Genomic DNA, 18,343 nt, shown 5'->3' with positions numbered 1-18,343 from the left:
GCAAATATTTTTCATGTTTCACTTGTTACAACAATTAGAAATTTAAAAAAAATATATATTTATATAAATGTAAATATATATAAATACCATAATACTGGTTTTATACTTATGTTTTATTTCAGGATTTTCCTTTCAGATCTGTAAATTCTAAATATATTAATATTGCTTCTATATATTTTCGGATACATTTTTAATAAAGAGAAAATATGATTTGAAATGAAATGTGATCTGCTTTTTTCCCCTGCTTTTCCTTGACAAGATTTTGATAGGACCCATCAGGGTCTCAAACGTGGCATTTCTGACAGCAAACCTCCTTCCAACTTCAGCATAAAATGTTGGAGTCACTTTTGTGTCTCGCTAATTTGCCAGGAATATGCATATCAATTACACATCTTGGCTCGCGATACATATGTTTCTAAGATGTGCAGTTCACGGGTCATCATTGAAATGGTAATAGGGAAATGTTCAAAAAAACAGACCACTTTATTTAGCTTTGCCTGGTTGTGAATCATCTAAATATACTCCCATAGAGCACTGTGGGACTAAATGTGCAAATATGCATTTGTGCATTCATCTTTTTTTCTGAGAGTATATATTTGCAAGTGCAAAGCATTTATTTGCATGTGAGCTTGTGTGATTGTGTGTGCCTTGAGACACAGTAACCCCTGCGAGTTGACAGCTGATTCTAAAGACAATATATAATTAGTCAAAAGACGTTTGGTCATAGTTAAGAGTGGCTGCGTATGAGTGGCAGCTGTGCAGGTGAGGAATAGTTAAGTATGTCTTAAATGCTGAAACGCTGCTGATGTATTACTGTTTTGTTGAAGCACAATTATTCAAAACAAGTTTAAAAGAACATGTGGTGCATTTTGGGCAATTAAGATCACATTTCACTGTAATTGTTGTTCTTAATCGTTGACACCTTCATAACTGGTGTGACTGAATCTTTTGTACACATCGATGACAGTGAAGGAAAATCACTAATGTGTTTTTTTATCTGTTGATTATTCAACAGGCTAAACAGATATTGTCACTCACAGTCTTAATAAAAAAGAAACTGTGAATGTAATGACAGAAAATAAATAAAAATAAGTCAAATTAAATTAAAGATCAAAATGACATTCAATAATACCTGACCAAATTGTAATTTCAGTTATTTTTTTCATTTTAAATGTATCTCTATTTTGCAAATTAACTACCGCTACAACTACAAAAAACAAAACAAAAAACAAAAAACAACAGAACAAGATTTAGAAATTCTGTGTGTGCATATGCGTGTGTGTGTACACTGATCGTGTGGATCTTTTATAAGCCAAAGTCCGCACCCGGCTGGAGAACAGCTGTGGGACGGTTGTAGTAGTGAGGATGGGGTTTTGGATTGAAATTTGGTTGTGCGATTGTGTTTAGGCGTGCATGTGTCTGTGTGTGTGTCGGTCACAATCTGGCTTTGACCAGACACTGGTCCCATGCCCTGAGCCCACTCGCTGGCAGCCCAGCTTTGCATTAAGCAGTGTTCCTTCCGCATGACTTGGTGACAATAGTGTGGTTTCAGCTCTGGATGGTCCCTGTGAGGGGCCCACCTCCTCACCCTAGGGGCCAGTCAGCCACCCACACTGGTGTCGTTTGGGCCCCTGATTAGCGCCTCACCTGGTTCTCCGAGGAGCTGGCGTCATCCCCCAGGAGCTCGTTGCGCACCTCATCACTGTAGGCAATGCGTGACCTTTTCTGCAGGGGGAGGAGGACAGGAAAGAAGGACAAAAAGCAGAAGAGAAGGAAGAAACAGAAGAGAGCAAAAAGAGAAAACAAGTGGGGAAATATGGCTTAGTACTGTTGTTGATGCAAAAACACAACAGGCATTCCTTAAGCACGAGAGCCCCCTAATGGAACTTGGTGACAAACTGAGTCATACACATGCAGGCCTTGTGTGTGTGTGTGTGTGTGCACCTCTACAACACATGTACTGACAACAAGCAGTAAGTCTGGGTTTGTGCCCATGCATCTTTCCAAGGTGATCTACTGTACCTAGTGCACTTATGCCACAGAAGTGGTGGCAAAGAGCCCCCCACCCACCCACCTTGCCCACTTAAACAAATACAAGTTGAGGGATAAAAAACCTCATCTTGTGTGCAAGGAGAGGCTGTGGAACATGGGGACAGGGGAGAGGACCAGGGAGATGTATTATGAGGAAGTATCACTTGTCAGCGCTAAATCTTTTCTGGGGGCTGTCACTGCTGTCATCCCAGTGCAGTGGCAGGCTCTGTGATAACACCAATGCTGTGACTCAGACAGGGAATAATTCATCACCCATTGGCGGCCCATCGGATTTGGGGTTGCCTCTCTCTCTCTCCCTCTCACACACACACACACGCTCTTTCTGTCTCCAGATAGGCTAGAATAAGAGGGAATGCCATGTCCCAAAAAAAGAAAAAAAAACCACCCAAAGAGACAAACATTCAGACACACACATTTCATACACACTTCAGAGTGTGCCACCTCCGATTGTGGAAGAGTGGGCTGCCGTTGTACTGCTTGTTTACAGATGCCCGACCCATGGAAAAACTGCCTCTTGGCATGCCCTCTAAACTAAATACACACCAGCAGCAGACACAGAAAGTGTTTACTAAGCCTCCTTCGCTTTCTCTCCCTGCCTTGACAGGGTTTCTAGGTGGGATGCAGGAGGTGGGCAAAAATCAAAGACGAACACCAGCAGAGGAATAAAAATATCACTTTACCTCAACACCAAATTCTTTCTATTTTTCTATTTTAGTTTTGTAATTGACTCTAAATAAATATAACAAAGACAGGGAATCAGTGGAGGAACACCAATTACCTGGTAGAGACATTTTTTTCCCTTCAAAAGGCAGTATCCTTGTCTACTATCTTTCTATTATCAGTAAAAGTTTGAAGAAGCTATTGCATTAAGTGCTTTAATGCTGCCTTCCAGGAACAAAAAGCACAAACCAAACTTGAAAAAGCCAATTCTCAACCTCAAGAGTGATGATATCAAGTTACTTGATTGAAATAACTTTGGAACCAATCAAAATCGAGCCAGTTAATTTTTTGTTTTTTTTTTATTTGTCTGTCCTGATAATCTAGAGCACTGAGTGGAAAGTCATGGCTGATGTGATTTGGCTGTTATTATCGTGATGGTGAGGGCCACAGTTCTCTGGAGTAATTACTGACTAGACAGAGGGCCTGATTGACCCAGACCACAAAACCCATTAGATAAAGAGTGCACCCAAACAATACTCAACTGCAGGGACCTAAGCTAACCGCTGAACGCCTAGTGTGGGGAAAAGAAAAGATTGGCAGCAAATACCCGCGCCACCAGAAGCACACACAGAGCTCTATGTCAAAATGTGCCGTTAAGCTGGTGTTTTTTTTCTTTTCCAATTACTACATTTATAGTTTGTTATATGACATATGGTTATTGGGCAGGAAAATAATCACAAAAAATTTTGAATCAAATTTATAAGCAGTAAATGTATATAAAATCTATCCAAAGTGCACTTTTTAAGACTCATTGTCTGTACAGGAGAAACTAAGTGGTCACTGTGCTGCTGCTATTGTGGCAAAGACATTAAAAAATAATTTAAGATTTGAAGATGAAAGACAACAAAGCCAATATTGAGACAGCATGTACTCTTATACAGCTGGCACACACATAATGTCTTGCCAGAAAAACACCCACATATTCCATTTAAGACGAGCTTCATCTTAAAGAGCTTCAGTTCAACCTAAGGAAAAAGACGACTTCACCAGTAATTGAGACGAGGAAGCCTGAGAGATGCATTGATTTGAATGTTAAGGCTTACGTCGCCTTCAAACCATATACAAGTTTTTTTTGTTATTTCTAAATAGCTGTTGTTACAGATGAATGTATGAAGGGTTTCCGCAATAAGAGCAGAGAAAAGTAAAAAGAATGGATGTGTCACTGAAATGAAAGTGTTGCCGCTGTACCTACAGTTTACACTCCAGTTTTTTTGGATCTCCCCTCTGGAAAAAAAAAGATTCCTTAGAGATTACTGTCTTACCATTTTGATGTAAACAATAAGCAGGTGCAGTACAGACTGCTTAATATGGTAACATATTTTGATTATAAGTTTGGGTGTTTGGGTGACAACAAGCTCACTCTTGAGGTCAGGAAGGCAGTCAATTACCTGCTCCATAGTCTATTCTGTAAAGAAAGGCACAGAAATTCTATTTACAGTATGTGGAGACAGAGCTCTGCATCTTAAGACAAAACTATCTAATCAGGCTTTGTAATCTAAAAAAGAATGAGCACTTTCAGAAGATACCTTATTGCTCAGTGAGGAACAAAAGAGAAGCTTTTTTTAAAAAATCCTTTTGAAAGGTGTGTCTTTTGTCACTTTTTTTAATCTTAGGTGAGAATTTGCTTCTATTCCCGGAAGCACATAAGAAAAGTACAAAGGTACATCTTAACTTTATGCAAAGTGGCCTGCCTTTAAAACTCTACACATCCCGTCAAACACGGCAATGGAGGTGCTGGTGTCCTGTCAAAAACACACGTTTTACCTCTCTTGACATGGAAAGCAGGTGAAAAAAAGTACTTTTTCTTACACATCAAAATGTAATTACATATGCATGCATAACAATTCATATCAGATATGCTAATCAGTTCAGCATAATCTTCAGAGAAGCAACTGATAATTTCATTATAACAAATATATGGATATTTACTTTGTTTGCAATCCCTTTATAGTCTATAGGCATGCACTGGTATATATTGTGTAAATAGCGCGATTTTTTTCTCTCTCCACAAACCACAAAGACAAAAGTAATTTTTAAAAACATCTGCTTACAGAAAATGTGTTTATAATTGTAAAAACTATGACCTTTCAGTTTTAATTTCAAGCAGTCTACAAGCCAGGCCTTTGTAATGTAAAACAAAAGTTCTACAAAAAACAGTTAAATTAAAATGAACTGAGATTTATATACACATTTCTATGCCCTCCAACTCTCCTTCTTGCTTTTTGCCCACTGCAACAAGCGACACAAGGACAAGTCGAATAATTGTGGAGCCTAGAAAGCAGAAAAAAATGTAAACAGTTCATTAGATGGGAAATAAAAGGCGTAAAAATACCCAGGGGCAGAGTGTAATGAGGGGCCCTGAAGTTCCTCTGCAGATGCTTTTTCCCTCTACATTCCCAAGCTTTTCCTTTTCACCCTGCACACATGGCTGGTGGCATAGCATGAAGAGTAATTAACTATATTCAATTTATGGTACGATGTTCCATTACAGGCTTTTTCAACAGTAGGAGAGTGACTGGGCAAGTTGGACTTTAATAACTCTCATGTTCAGCTCCATGGGACTGCGTCTGTCACAGCAGCTCAGACAAACATAAAAAATACAATTAAAAAACAACTACAAGTTTAATATCCTTGTAAAAAAAAATTTGCACAGAAAAAATAAAAATCAGTAAATAAATCAAAATCTAAGTCAGTGAAGAAATGGCAATAAAGCAGTAGTAGAATGTCTCTGTTCACAAAATATGTGGTAAACTCAAAGGTTATCTGTAGCACTTCCTTTCCTCCCCTGCTGTGATATTTTCCCAGGTGATGTGTGGACCAGTGCCAGCAGGTCCCACTCTGGTTCCCCCACAAGTGGGGGCAGAGGTGCACTGATGCGGCATGGCATTAAAAGGAAGCTGAGACCTTTAAGCAGGCACAAGTATCACAACAGCATCTTAAATAATGCATCTCTACTTGGCAGGGGCTTAACACATACGCACAGCTGGCACAAAGGAAAACACACAAATTGTTGTCTTCTACTCTCCTTTAACACAAACAAATTGAAAGAGGTTGTTCAATTAAGTGCTCCTTTTTAATATATTTGATATATTATGAGACAAAGGGAAGCAGCTACAGTTGGGATTGTCACAGGAGGGTGTCATTTGTGCCTTTGTTTTACTGTGGTCTTTGGTGCCACCGAATCCTTCACTTCTGTCTGTTGTGCGCTTGTGTGAGTGCATACGCGTACACGAAGGGTACTGTATGCGAGTGGAGGCTTCTATGAGCCCTTGCATCCTGCGCAAAAACCTCCTTTGGAGAATGTACGCGCACAACATATGTGAACGGTAGCCCGGTGTGTGTTCTTTCTCGTAATAGAAGTGCAGCAGTGGCAGAGAAGCCGGAGCCTTAGATAACAGCATGGGGCCTCTCATTAGCTCACAGGTTGGTGCTTTGGTGGCTTCTATGCACACTGCATTGTGTTCCACCTCCATGAAATACCTCAAGGAGACTCACGGAAGCGACTGTTGAAAACACAAATTAAGGTGACTGATCAACCACGGCAAGGTAATAAATAAAGCTGTGACATATCTGAGCAGGTATGAGGTGAGTTGTCATTTCCTTTTCTTTTTCTTTTTTTTTTTTTTGGGGGGGGGGGTGGCAAAAGTGGTCTGAGGGAGCTATGAAAAAAATATTATCATTTGAATTTAATTTTTTAAAACTAATAACTTAATCTAACCCACAAGTAAACAGGATAATATATCTGAGAGAAAATACCTAACCGTTTGCCTACGCTACTGATAGCAGCCTTTAATGCTTACCTCTGTGATACCAGTGGTGTATTTCCCTGTCAAAGTCATTTCTATTGCTAAGTACACCCGAGATCAGTCAATAAGCCTAACGACTGTAACCATAAAGTGAGAGGCCAAGAGACAGCAAGGGAGTGTGGGGGGATTCCGACTGAACTCCAAACAAAATGGCAAATTCAAGGAAGGCTTTGATTGAAGAAGCACCTTATACTTTCTGAAGGCCGAGGGATCATCTCTCAGTGGTTATTTCTTTAAGGCACGAGGGTCCGATTAAACCCAATATTAAAATACAAAGGTGCTTCTAATGAAAAATCAAAGGCCCCGTTTCCCCTCCCACACTTCTATCTCTCTTTCTCTCCATCTCTCTTGTTCTGTCAGTTTTTTTTCTTCCCTAGACTATGGTTGTGTAGGAGGGGACAGAAAGAAAGACAGAAAGAAAGTAAGAAAAAACTGAAAAAAGGAGTGAGAGAAAATGAGGAAAGAGGGAGGGTTATAGAGATGAGGGACCTAGGTGCTGCTGGTGCAAAACAGAGACAGACAGCATTGGTTGGAGGAGTAAATCAATAGAGCAGAGCCGTCGGGGAGGCGGGCAGCCAGGGCAAGGAGAGAGGAGAGGAGAGAGGAACCAGCACAGGGGCCTGGGCTCCGATCACAACGCTGGCTTCTGGCGTGCAGTGGGGAATAAAGTGGGCCTCCCCGGGTCAGCACCAGAGAAAAAGGTGAGATTAGAGGAAAGTGGAGGAGGTATTTTCACAGAGGGAAAGGTGGGAGGGTGGGAGAGGTGGGTGCTGGAGGATGACGAGAAGACAGACAGTGTCTGTGTGTGTGCGTGCGTGTCTGTGTGTATGGGGGGGTAGGAGATGTGCATACAGGATACCTGGCAAGCCAGGGACCAACCGGCCCATTAGCCTGTGGGCACCTACATATGGTTCAGTGAACCCTCTGCTGAGAAGAGCTCCTCTCCTATCAGTCTTACCATCTTTTTTAAAGATACCTTCACTTTTAACCCTTTCTCTGCTTTGGAAAGAGGCTCACTCCTGACCTCGATTTATGATTCATTTTTGTTTGATGTCTATTCTTGGAATGTTATCTAAAATTGAAAAATGTAATAAAAAAAACCTAGACACAAAGGGAGAGGAGTCGGGCCTGCTGAGCATGTGCATGTGCGCGTCCCTCAGTGGACACGCACACAGAACACTATCTCCTTCAGTGCTTTGCCTTTTCTTGTAATGTGACCATTGTTGGTCATGAATAGCTAACTCATTAGCATAAGAATGCAGCAGCACACATAGAGACTTAGCCAGATCATTATCTCTATATATTTATGTATACTTTGTTATTTCACTAGCCAGAACACATTCAAATGCTGATGAGGCCAGTAAGGCCCCTTTCCAAAGCCCCTCCAACATGTGCCCTCCTGAACTTTCCAATACACTTAACAGTTTCCCGGGAGTCTGCAGGAATTCACAAAAGTGATTCAAGAAATTATGAAAAATAGCCAACTGAGAAAGAAGGTTTCCTGATACCTCTTAAACCAATTTAAAACATAAACAAAAAAGCATGCAATATTTAAAACTCGCATAAAGATAGGAGTTGCACAATCAACAAGATCATCGGGTTGAAGCAAGGCAAGTAGACTTGTAGAATTTCAGTTCAGTTGCCTTGCTTCAAAGAATGAGATCATAATTTTTGTCTATTCAAAAGAAAAAAATGCAGAGATGGATGACTGCTAAGTAAATGCCACAGAAATGACACTAATTTAATGAGCAATTTGATAATTTGATTGCCTTTTTTAAAAACAAGAAACTGATTTTTTTCATACTGAGAATTTGTGAAATGGATAATTTCTAAATACAAATATACAAAGACAAAAATGTACAAAAAGCTTGACAACAGAGAACAAATAAGTGCTCTGTGGTGATGAGGGGAACAAAACTAAAGAGTTTAGTCTCACTGCAGGAGTAAGCTGATGCTCTAATGCTGGCCAACCTCTGGGATAATTGAAAAAAAACCTTAATTCATCTTCCACAATGTAATTCTGATCAAGGCCACAGCCAGATTCCACTGCAGGCTTCAAAAACACCAGAGAAAAGGCAAAACTGTTGGTCGCTGAGAGCAAAAATGCTTCCCCTTTCTTTTTGGCACGCTCCCTCATTAGAAACACTTAGGATGAGAGGAAGAAACTAAGTTTAATTGTGCGCCTGCGTGTTTGTGTGAAGGGAGGTTAAAACATATGTAAACATGAAACTTTTATATGAAGAAACATCAGTAAAGATGAAATGTATGGAGTTCTTCCTCTATTTACCCCTTTCCTCTTGCCTTCACTGAGGTTTACTTATTAAAAAGCAAATGCCACTGCCTAAAATACAGAGGAAAAAAACAGACCCAATGAATTATAATATATTTCATAAATACTTCATGAATCCCTTCACCATACTTAAGCCAGTCTGGGAAAAAAAGAAAACATTGTCACCTATTCTAGTACCCGCTTGTCAGCACATCACTGGGGAGTGGGTGTCACATGTCACTTCTGGTTTACACTACTGCGTGGGACAGGCTCGGTGTACGAAAATCGGGGGGGGGGGGGGGTAGGTAGGACAGAAAGAACAGAAAGAAAAATGAAGGGGAGGTGGAAAGAGGAGAAAAGACAGGGAGGAGGGGGTTATCATATCATCACCCCATGTCTTTATATTTCCCCCCTTATTATCTTTGGCCCCCACTCACTCCAGTCACTCAATCACACAAGCCCTGAGGACAGTGAGGGGACCTGGGAGGGCCTTCGCTTCTTGGCAGACTGAGCCAGACAAGCGTCTGAAAGCTATACTGATCGCTGTCAGTGTGTGTGGAAGTACGGTGACTTTGGAGGGGCCAGGAGAGATAAGCGAGAAAGGAAACGATCGCATGGAAGGATAACGGCCGAATTTGCACACTGCCAAACAAATCCTGTGCTCCAGGCATAATGCAGATACCCCATCCATACAGACAAGAGTTAACATAAAGAGACGCAGAGGAAGCAAGAGGGTGATCTGCTTACAAATTACGAGCTATGTGATTTCTGTGAGTCGACGCCTCACAAGAACTTATCTACTTAATGACCGTAAAACTCATAGGCAAGACAGTGAAGCAATTGTATTCCTAATTCTGTGACTCAAATATTGATATTTGACACTATCATATAATAAAATAATACCTATAACTTCAATGTCAAGCTGGCAGACAACACTGCTTTCCAGCTTATAAATCTTCAGCAGTTACATTGAAGCAAATAATAGCAGAAAACAGAAACATGGGATCCTAATGTCTAACGAGCATCACATATGGTGGACACAACTGCTTGAGGCATGGTTGACCAACCATATTTCAGTTTCTTCTTCCAACCTTCAGTGTAAAAATCACTACAACCTAACAATATTTACAATACGGTATTTACTCTGCTAATATATCAGAATGTTTTTATATAAAACATGATCATGTATCTAAATCACAGAAATCTATTGCAAAAGTTGTTAATCTGCCCCATAATTGTGAAATATGACAGTGACATTTTTGGCCACCACAATCTTCTGTCCTTCTTGTGACACTGTCCTTCATTCCAGATTTGACCCACCACTGCCATTACACCATCAAACCCATAAAAAATGATTTTAACATGAGTGACAAAAGGGCTAATCCACATGAATCCCATCTTGGTGTCCAAGAGGACATGGAAAAGCCTCCAACACCACAAATCCACAAAGGGCTTGGGGAAGACGCACTGTGCACAAATGAAAGCTGCAATTCATGAGTAGAGAAGAACATCTATTTGCTTACATCTTAAATCTGCACTCAGCATGGTGGAAATATAGGGAGGAAAAATCCCTGTCAATTGAGCAAGTCCTTTTATAACTTGTTATGAGTGATTAGACTTTGGTGTTGTTGATGGCTTGTTAAGCAACAAACCATGAAAAGAGTCAATCTGCCTGTTCTCTTCTGTGTTTAATAAGAACAAGTAAGCCAAGGCAACTGAAAGCAATTTAAAGTGTCTAACATCCAACTAATGTCAGTCTGTCATGTTTTTGCTTGCAGGAGTCACCACAACGAGGACAAAGGGCAAACAAAAAGAACAACTGAAGCTGGATTACAACAGCACTAATGTATAATCACTACTAGTGTGGTTAGTGTAGGAAAGTACAGTGGTCCTAAAATCTTCCTTCAAAACTTTAATCTTAACATAATTATCAGCATCTTCTGTGGAAAAAAAAGCATTTATGATGTCAGAGCTTCTTAGGACAAATACACAACTTTCCGATAAACGACTTTGCAAACTCTACTTTCTCTTTTATATTTGTACACATAATTAGTTTATTATGACCACTATCAGCTAAAGTTGGATAGTCTCCACAACCTTGAAATGTCCATAATCATTAATTAAAGAAACAGCATGGACATAATGAAATGAAAAACATCCTTATCTTTATCTGCTCTGGACTGCAGTTTAAATACCAACAAATCCACACACACACAAAATGAGAAAATAAGTTGATTAACAAAAAGCAACATGTATCATAACTTAGATGCACTGTACTGTTGAAAAGTACACATGTGATGTCATGCGATCAAAATGTGTAACACAATACATTTCTGTCAGCTTTTTATATTAACCTGCATGCCAGGTACAAATTTTGTTTCTCTTTTTCAGTTTTTGTTGCTCTTTGCTATATTTAGCAAGTAACATTTAGGAAAACTTAACCATATAGTTTGGATTAAAATAAATTATTTCACCACACAGGAAGCTTCATTTCCCAATACCACTGAAGGTTGGGCTTGTGCTGAGGAACAACTGTGTTGTGATCAACATAGTTATTAAATAGCAGTCTGTACACGCACTTGTTCAAACAAACACGCAAGGGCATAAAACTACATTAAACTTTCATCACCTCAAGTATTTTGCTGGTGCCATTTTTGTCCTGGTGATGAAGGACTACTACACAGTCTGCTGTGGCCAGAAGTTGAAGCCAGTCACACAGACAAAAGTAGACCAGTACAGTGTGTACAGTGTCAGTTTATTGCCACTGATAAATAGTTTGTTGGTGACTCTCAGATTAAGATACACCATAGCTCGGGGATTTAGAATAAGCAAAAGACGCTTAGTGAAAACGTATTCATGCAACACCACTTTGTATGTGAATTGTTAAACTCAAGCATCATTAATTAAATTCTCTATAACAATCAACTTGGTCTCATCAGAAACATTTCCTACATCCAATTAGATCATTACAATATTTATATTTATATTTTCATGTTTTTAATTAAACCATTTGCCACATTCAAGAGTGTAAAAGGTCCAGTGTGCCAAGTCATTAAAAGCTGCACTCAATGAGTGCCCTGTGCGGAAGCTTCATTTCAAGTTATCTCTATAAGGTCACCGATAACCACTTGTGAAGCTGATATATAGAGGAAAAATATTCAGCACCAACCACTTTTTCATTCCATTCACCTCAGTGTACCTGGCAAATAAACTTTTCAATATTTCAAGGTTGCCTGACTCTTTGGAAATGCATTAATTATCTCCCTGGGTGGACACTAGGAGGTATTCAATCTAAAGGTTTTTATTAAAGGAAAAGGCTGTCCAGACATTCTACTTGACCATGACTGAGGCTCCAAACAATACCCCAATAGACAACTGAAAATTAAAAAGGGATAGTCGCACCCCTGTGACAGCTGACCTCATGATTTCACATCAGGACCCACAATAAATGGAATAAACTGAGATAGGAATGAGTAGGATACAAAAGAAAAACATTCCAACATCATTTCAAACCATACTGAATATGCCTCCTTTGAAGTTAAGTACTGTACTTCAGAATATGACGTGATTAAAAATTTGACCGTACCACATTTTTACTTGCAACAATACCGTGAAAACATATTTACTAATCTCACATAAAGGCTGGGGGATGATATGTGGTTAAAGGAACACTGAGGTGTTCGTGGTCCATTATGGACCGAGCATTATCACAAAATCTTTCTATTCAAATTTAAAACGGGTTTATCTGAGGAAATTAATCCTGCTAGATAATACAAAAAATACACAGTGCCTATACATGCAATCAACACCACTGCCTTGACCAATACAGGGACTCATTTTCCACACTATTCCACAATTTAGTACTCAACAATAAAACCTGATATTTAATGACGCCTAATTAACATTTTATCTTGGGAGTCATTGATCATTTAACACAAAGTTTGTGACTTTAAACCAGAGATATCTTAACCATAAAAAAAATAAACAAACCTTGTGAGCTAATTTTAAGTTTAAATATCACTGACAACTTCTGTCAGAATGATTGAGAGGACATATCAATATTAGTAAGGATGAGAAAAGATTACAAAAGAAAAATGACATTCTAGTTTATTTTTCATTCACATTTAGTTTTGGTTGCTTACTTAACTTTTATAGCATGACAGGGCAAAGTACAAATTGGGGATAAAATATATAGAGTTGGATATCATAAGATGTTGTCTGATAGGCTTTTTACCACAAGGACATTTTTGGTAACAATCTCTTAAACTAAGCACAAAGGAGAGGTCAGGCATAGTAATATATGCAAGGAGTAATCATAGAAAGTCCACTCATACATCTGAAAGGCAAAGTAATTGGTAGATGGTCCCAATATTGTCCTTGTCATGTTCTTAAATGATAGAAAATTCTTAGAGCAACACCGCCATCTGGTGCAAAAAGAGAACAACAACACAAATCGGACAGAAGGCATTCAGACAGAAGTAAAAAGTATGATGTGTAAAAAGCAATTGAGAGTCCTATACGAGAGTGAATATATTTTGTATTATAATCTTGCCCTAACTATCTGAAGACAGAAGCCAAAACATGCAAAATGTAGACCTCAAATGAAAGACCAACAACCGTAGACCTCATATTATAAACAAAACACACCATGGACAGTTGGTGCCTGTAGGTCCTTGCCCACTGGGACAGACCTCACCCAGCCCTTTAAAAAATATTGGCTGTTCACCCAATAGATTTCATTAAATTAAGCTTGGGCTAGGCCTCTCCTTACCCTGATCAAAGCAACTGCTAAGAGCCATGCCATTTTGATTCTACAGACATCAACGAGATGACCCCATCAAACAGGATTTTCATTGTCCTTATTAATTTTTTCACACCATGGCTTACTTTTTTTTTTATATGGCTCACACTAGCATTCCCTTTGACTGCCTGTTGTGACCCAGCACCTTTAAGACTCCCACTGCCCCCTCTATTATCACAATGAAGCTGTCAACGAAGCCAACAAAGCTAACAAAGCTATGTCTCATATATATAAAACACCTTTGGGATGCCAGTGTGATAAGTTGCCTTACTGGATGAAATGGAAGGGTTACTGGGGTCGACTTTGGCCCTGTCTGGAAAGAAGGGGGAATGAGGTCTCAAGCTGGCACACCGGTGGTAGGAATACTTCAAACCACAGGTGAACAAGTGGATGAGAGAGCAGGTTAAGGAGGGAGACACCCGTGGGAGGCCAGTAGGGGGTGGGGTGTGGGGGAAGATTGGGTAGTAAGGGAGTAGAAAGGCCTTGATATCCACGGAAAGCACAACAAAGCCAAAGCTTTTTACATTAAAAAGAAAGGAGATTGCCTTTTTTCCACTAGACGCCTTTCGAGCTGAGTGTCATGTCCTCCCTGGGCCTGCAGGAAGTGAGAGGCTGAGCTCGGCAAGAGCATTTGGCACATCTGAAGCACATCTGAGGGCGCTGAAGTTCTAGCCTTCTGAACACTTGCATCAGATTTACGGGAGACGAGATAGACTAGATGTAACTCTGTGAGGTGGATGATCCTGGTTTAAATGTACACTGATCTGGCCGCGCCACACACAGAGGTGTAAAAATGAAAATTACTGTCAAACAGGGGAGACACAGTTAGAAGAAAGCCAACACTCTTTCATTTTCTCTGCACCAGGACTATTCTACTATTACCTTCTGCTTATGTGCCCATGAAGTATGCAGTGCATGCAATTAGGATGTACTTCTCTTCATATATTGTGAATAGGGTGGACCTTTTTTCCAGGTTAAAGAAAGACATTTGCCCACATATGCCCCTTAGACAACAATAAAAATGTAAGTAATAAAAATTAGCACCAATGTCAGCCACAGCAGGTGTTAGCTGCTTGTTGATTAAGCACGGTAAGTGTGGGGAGAAGAAAAGTTAAAGATTAATCATCAGCCAATTAAATGCCCACAGCGAGAAAAGCAAATGGTCTTGGCTCAGAAATCTCCTCTGTGATCTCAGTTAGCACATGGTGTGTTCACAGATCACTGGCACATGATATCTCCATCGAAATGGGTTGTTTATGCATGTTTACGTGTTTGTTCTGCATTTGGAACATTTAAGATTAAAAGCATTTTTGGAGACTAATATTAGAGACAAAACCTGATTTTTAAGATGACAATTAGGATGAAATGAGCAGACTTTAATTTTGATTTTTGATAGCTTGTGTAGCACAGCCAAATGCATCATCTATCGGGGCATTAAATCACAGATATGTTATGACATATATTAACTATATTTCTGTTTAATAATATTTTTTAAAGAGAATTTATTGTGTAAAAATGGAAAACCTTTCCATCAAATTTCATTTCACTACCTATTAGTAAATCCTCTGCAGAAGGGAAGACAAGGGCTTGAAGAAAAGTTACAGAAATACTAAAATAAAGATAAACATTGCATAAATAATGAGGTTAAATGTTGCAAGTGCCCCAGGTCAGGCTTCTGTAATTTAACATCCAGTTCAGTGGGTATTTTCCCCCCTTTCTGAGGTTTAAATCAAATTTGGTTGGTGGAGGGACACCTGCGTACTCCACAAGCTCAAGGTTAGCTTCACTTACACTGTGGACTTATTATTGTGTTGTGAGCACAGGCACAAGAGAAAACAACAACACCAGAAAAGACAGATATCAACATATTTTTACATTGTGAAGATTAGAATACAAATTATTGTCTAGAAATATCTCCACAACTTGTGCATTTACTTAGAAAAGACACCAAGACAAGCGTAAAAACACAACAACCAAGTGATTAATTTGTGCTGGCTAATTTCTTATATCTGTAATATTATTTATTATTTATTAAAGTGAAGCACCTTGAGAAATATTCGTAGCCAACAATGTGGACTAAAAAGCAAGTGACCCCAAAAGACTGGACTGTTCATTAAGCTTTGATAGAGTCTCAAAATCAAGTCAAGGCATACAGTGATTTATGAATTACTAAACAAGGCCAGATTCTGCAGCAACAACACAAACACACAACCTGTTCTCTATAGGCATTGCTTGCAAGTTCAAATATGAACTCTGAATTAACCTCTGTGGATGCACCACTGAGCTCCAGAGCAAGACGAAGTGTTTGTGTGTGAAAATGTGTGTGAGAGAGAGAGAGCGCAGACTATGGTGTGTATGGAAGAAGTATCAACATTTTCTGCATGTTCATATGTTCCAACTTTAAAGGTTAAATGATAATTTACTTTATAACATGTTTAAGTACTTACAAAGTCTTTCTCAAGCTTCTCCATCTCCTGCTTGTAGCTCTTCAGTCTGCTGTTGTACATGGCTCGACTCTGGATGGGGATCTCTCGCACCTCCAGGTCCATCTGCTCCAGCTGGACACCGCATTTAAGTCAATATTAAAGCATTTACATTTTCATTTTAGGTAATATTAACATTATTTAGAAAATAATATTTGAATTATAAAACAACCTTGCAAGATTAAAAGGTTTGGAGCAAAAGCAGATCATTTCTACAACAATTTATCAATAGCTATTGAAAAGGTCTCTTTACTCTAATTATGACACTTCCTTTCAGGAAAAATAAGATGGTGTTCACAATAAAAATTGTGACTAAAAGTATTCCACAAAACTTGAGCAGCATTAACTTTAATACATTCTAGTGTTGACTGTAAAATAAAAATGTCTCTTGTTCACGTCAATCAGCTGTGATAAAAGCTGCAACAGAGGAAGGCTGTTCTGTAAATAAATACACAATCTAATATGAGAGCCCCTTCATTGCAGCGACATGCATATAGGCCCTACAATGTCACGCTGAATGAAGTGAAAGTACATTTGATGCATGGGTAGACAGGTCTCTCTGTGGCAGATTTGGAGGAAACTAATCACTGTGGCATAACAAGACAACTGCAACAACAATTTGTCTCTGTCAGGTGACTGCTCATTTTTAAACAGCAACAGGAAGACTCAGGATAATGGCTTGAAATGTGTCATAGGGGTGTCACTTAAAAGCAGATTACTGGAAAGTGATCAGGTGAGGAGGAAGCCTCCTTTCCACAAATGTGAAACATGTGCGCGTGTCTGCATGTCATGTCACCACCAGGATAATACAGGTGCCGTTGTCTGGTGCCAGTGAAAATTGTCTCCTCCCTCTTTCCACAAATTCATTATTTAGGAAATGGGAAGGGGAGAAAATTACTGATCAAAGACATACCAACTCTCTGACTTCTTCAAGCTGTTTGTCGACATTTAGAACCAGCTGTGTCTTCTCCTCTGAAAGGGAAAAAAAAACAGCAACATATTGATCAGCCGACGGAGGAACAGCGCTTCATGACAACAACCTAACTCCCCCGCAACGGGGGAAGAGAGGGGGAGAGAGAAAGAAAGAGACTAGGAGAAAACAACACACGAGGACACATTTGAAGATATATTTACACATTCTCTCCACACGACGAGCCAACATTTGATGTCTCTTAGTTATTGGCGTCTATGAGGCCTTTGTTGGTTTCTGTTGAGGAGCAGCGAGACACCTCATGCCAACTCAAAGGGAAGGGAGGTGTCAGCTTTGCTCACTTGCCAGAAGTATGAGTCCCACTCAGAATGACTAACGCACTGTTCTACACCTCACCCCATGGCTTCTCTGCACATTACCCATTGAAACTCATTAGGACATGTAAACTACAGTGCATCCAACAGTTATTTAAGGCAGCAGTGCTATCACTTTCCATACATACACGGAACTGGGCTTTGTTCTCAAATTAGCTCTGACATCAAAGTGAATTATGAGGTCTGATGTAGGTTGTTTAGTGAACAAGCATCAATACATAGATTTATTGCAAAACATATTTAAATGACAAAATAAAAAAAATATTAGCCAAAATTTTGACAAAATGTATATTTGATGATGATGAAAGTATAAGTATGATTAGTTTCAGGCAGAAGAATCAGTTATGGCTGCTGGATATCAGTGTAAACCTATGCATGCTCTTTAGGTTAAATATGTAATTATTCTTTTTTAATCAGATTTTTAAAAATATAAAAACGGATCTAGAATTGACTTTAATTGTGCAAAATAAGCAAGCTATCCCAGCATAATAAGTTGGGTTTACTTTTAGTTGAATTTAGTCTAAATACGTAGAATTAATAAAATTGTAGAGAATAAAATCTGTTCAAAATATTTTGAGCAACAAGATATGTTCTCAGAATTGGTCATGCCACTAAAAATATTTTAAGAAATAAATCAAGTAACAAATAATTCACAGTATTTTTAAATAACTAAAATACAAAGTCAACCAAACTTGAAGCTCAATAGCAAATCACAAGGCTACCAGTGGTGGGATTGCAATATCTTTGAAAACCTAAGCCAATATCTTCATTTCCCAGGCACTCTGGGCTAGCATTACCTTTTGCCAGTCCTCAAATTCATTTTTAAAACCTGTGTCCAACCTCACAACCTACACAGTAAACAGCCAGAGGCAAGTCAGTGAAAGGTGAGATGGTGTTTTCTTACTCA

The 18,343-nt window shown here is 39.2% G+C and overlaps 1 protein-coding gene across 2 annotated transcripts in view; it reads right to left on the bottom strand.

Moving 5' to 3' along the window:
• vti1a (vesicle transport through interaction with t-SNAREs 1A) overlaps positions 1-18,343 on the bottom strand; it is a 96,284-nt gene that overhangs the window by 75,928 nt on the left and 2,013 nt on the right. For both annotated transcript variants that reach the window (XM_028430609.1, XM_028430608.1), the window contains exons 2-4: positions 17,045-17,103; positions 16,096-16,206; positions 1,648-1,725 (exon numbers count right to left, since the gene is read on the bottom strand). In XM_028430609.1, coding sequence (XP_028286410.1) covers positions 1,648-1,725; positions 16,096-16,206; positions 17,045-17,103 — 248 coding nt within the window. The remainder of the gene's footprint in view (positions 1-1,647; positions 1,726-16,095; positions 16,207-17,044; positions 17,104-18,343) is intronic.

This window comes from Parambassis ranga, chromosome 19, assembly GCF_900634625.1.
Source record: "Parambassis ranga chromosome 19, fParRan2.1, whole genome shotgun sequence".
Lineage (NCBI taxonomy): Eukaryota > Metazoa > Chordata > Actinopteri > Ambassidae > Parambassis > Parambassis ranga.
This window is presented reverse-complemented; position numbering and strand designations above follow the sequence as displayed.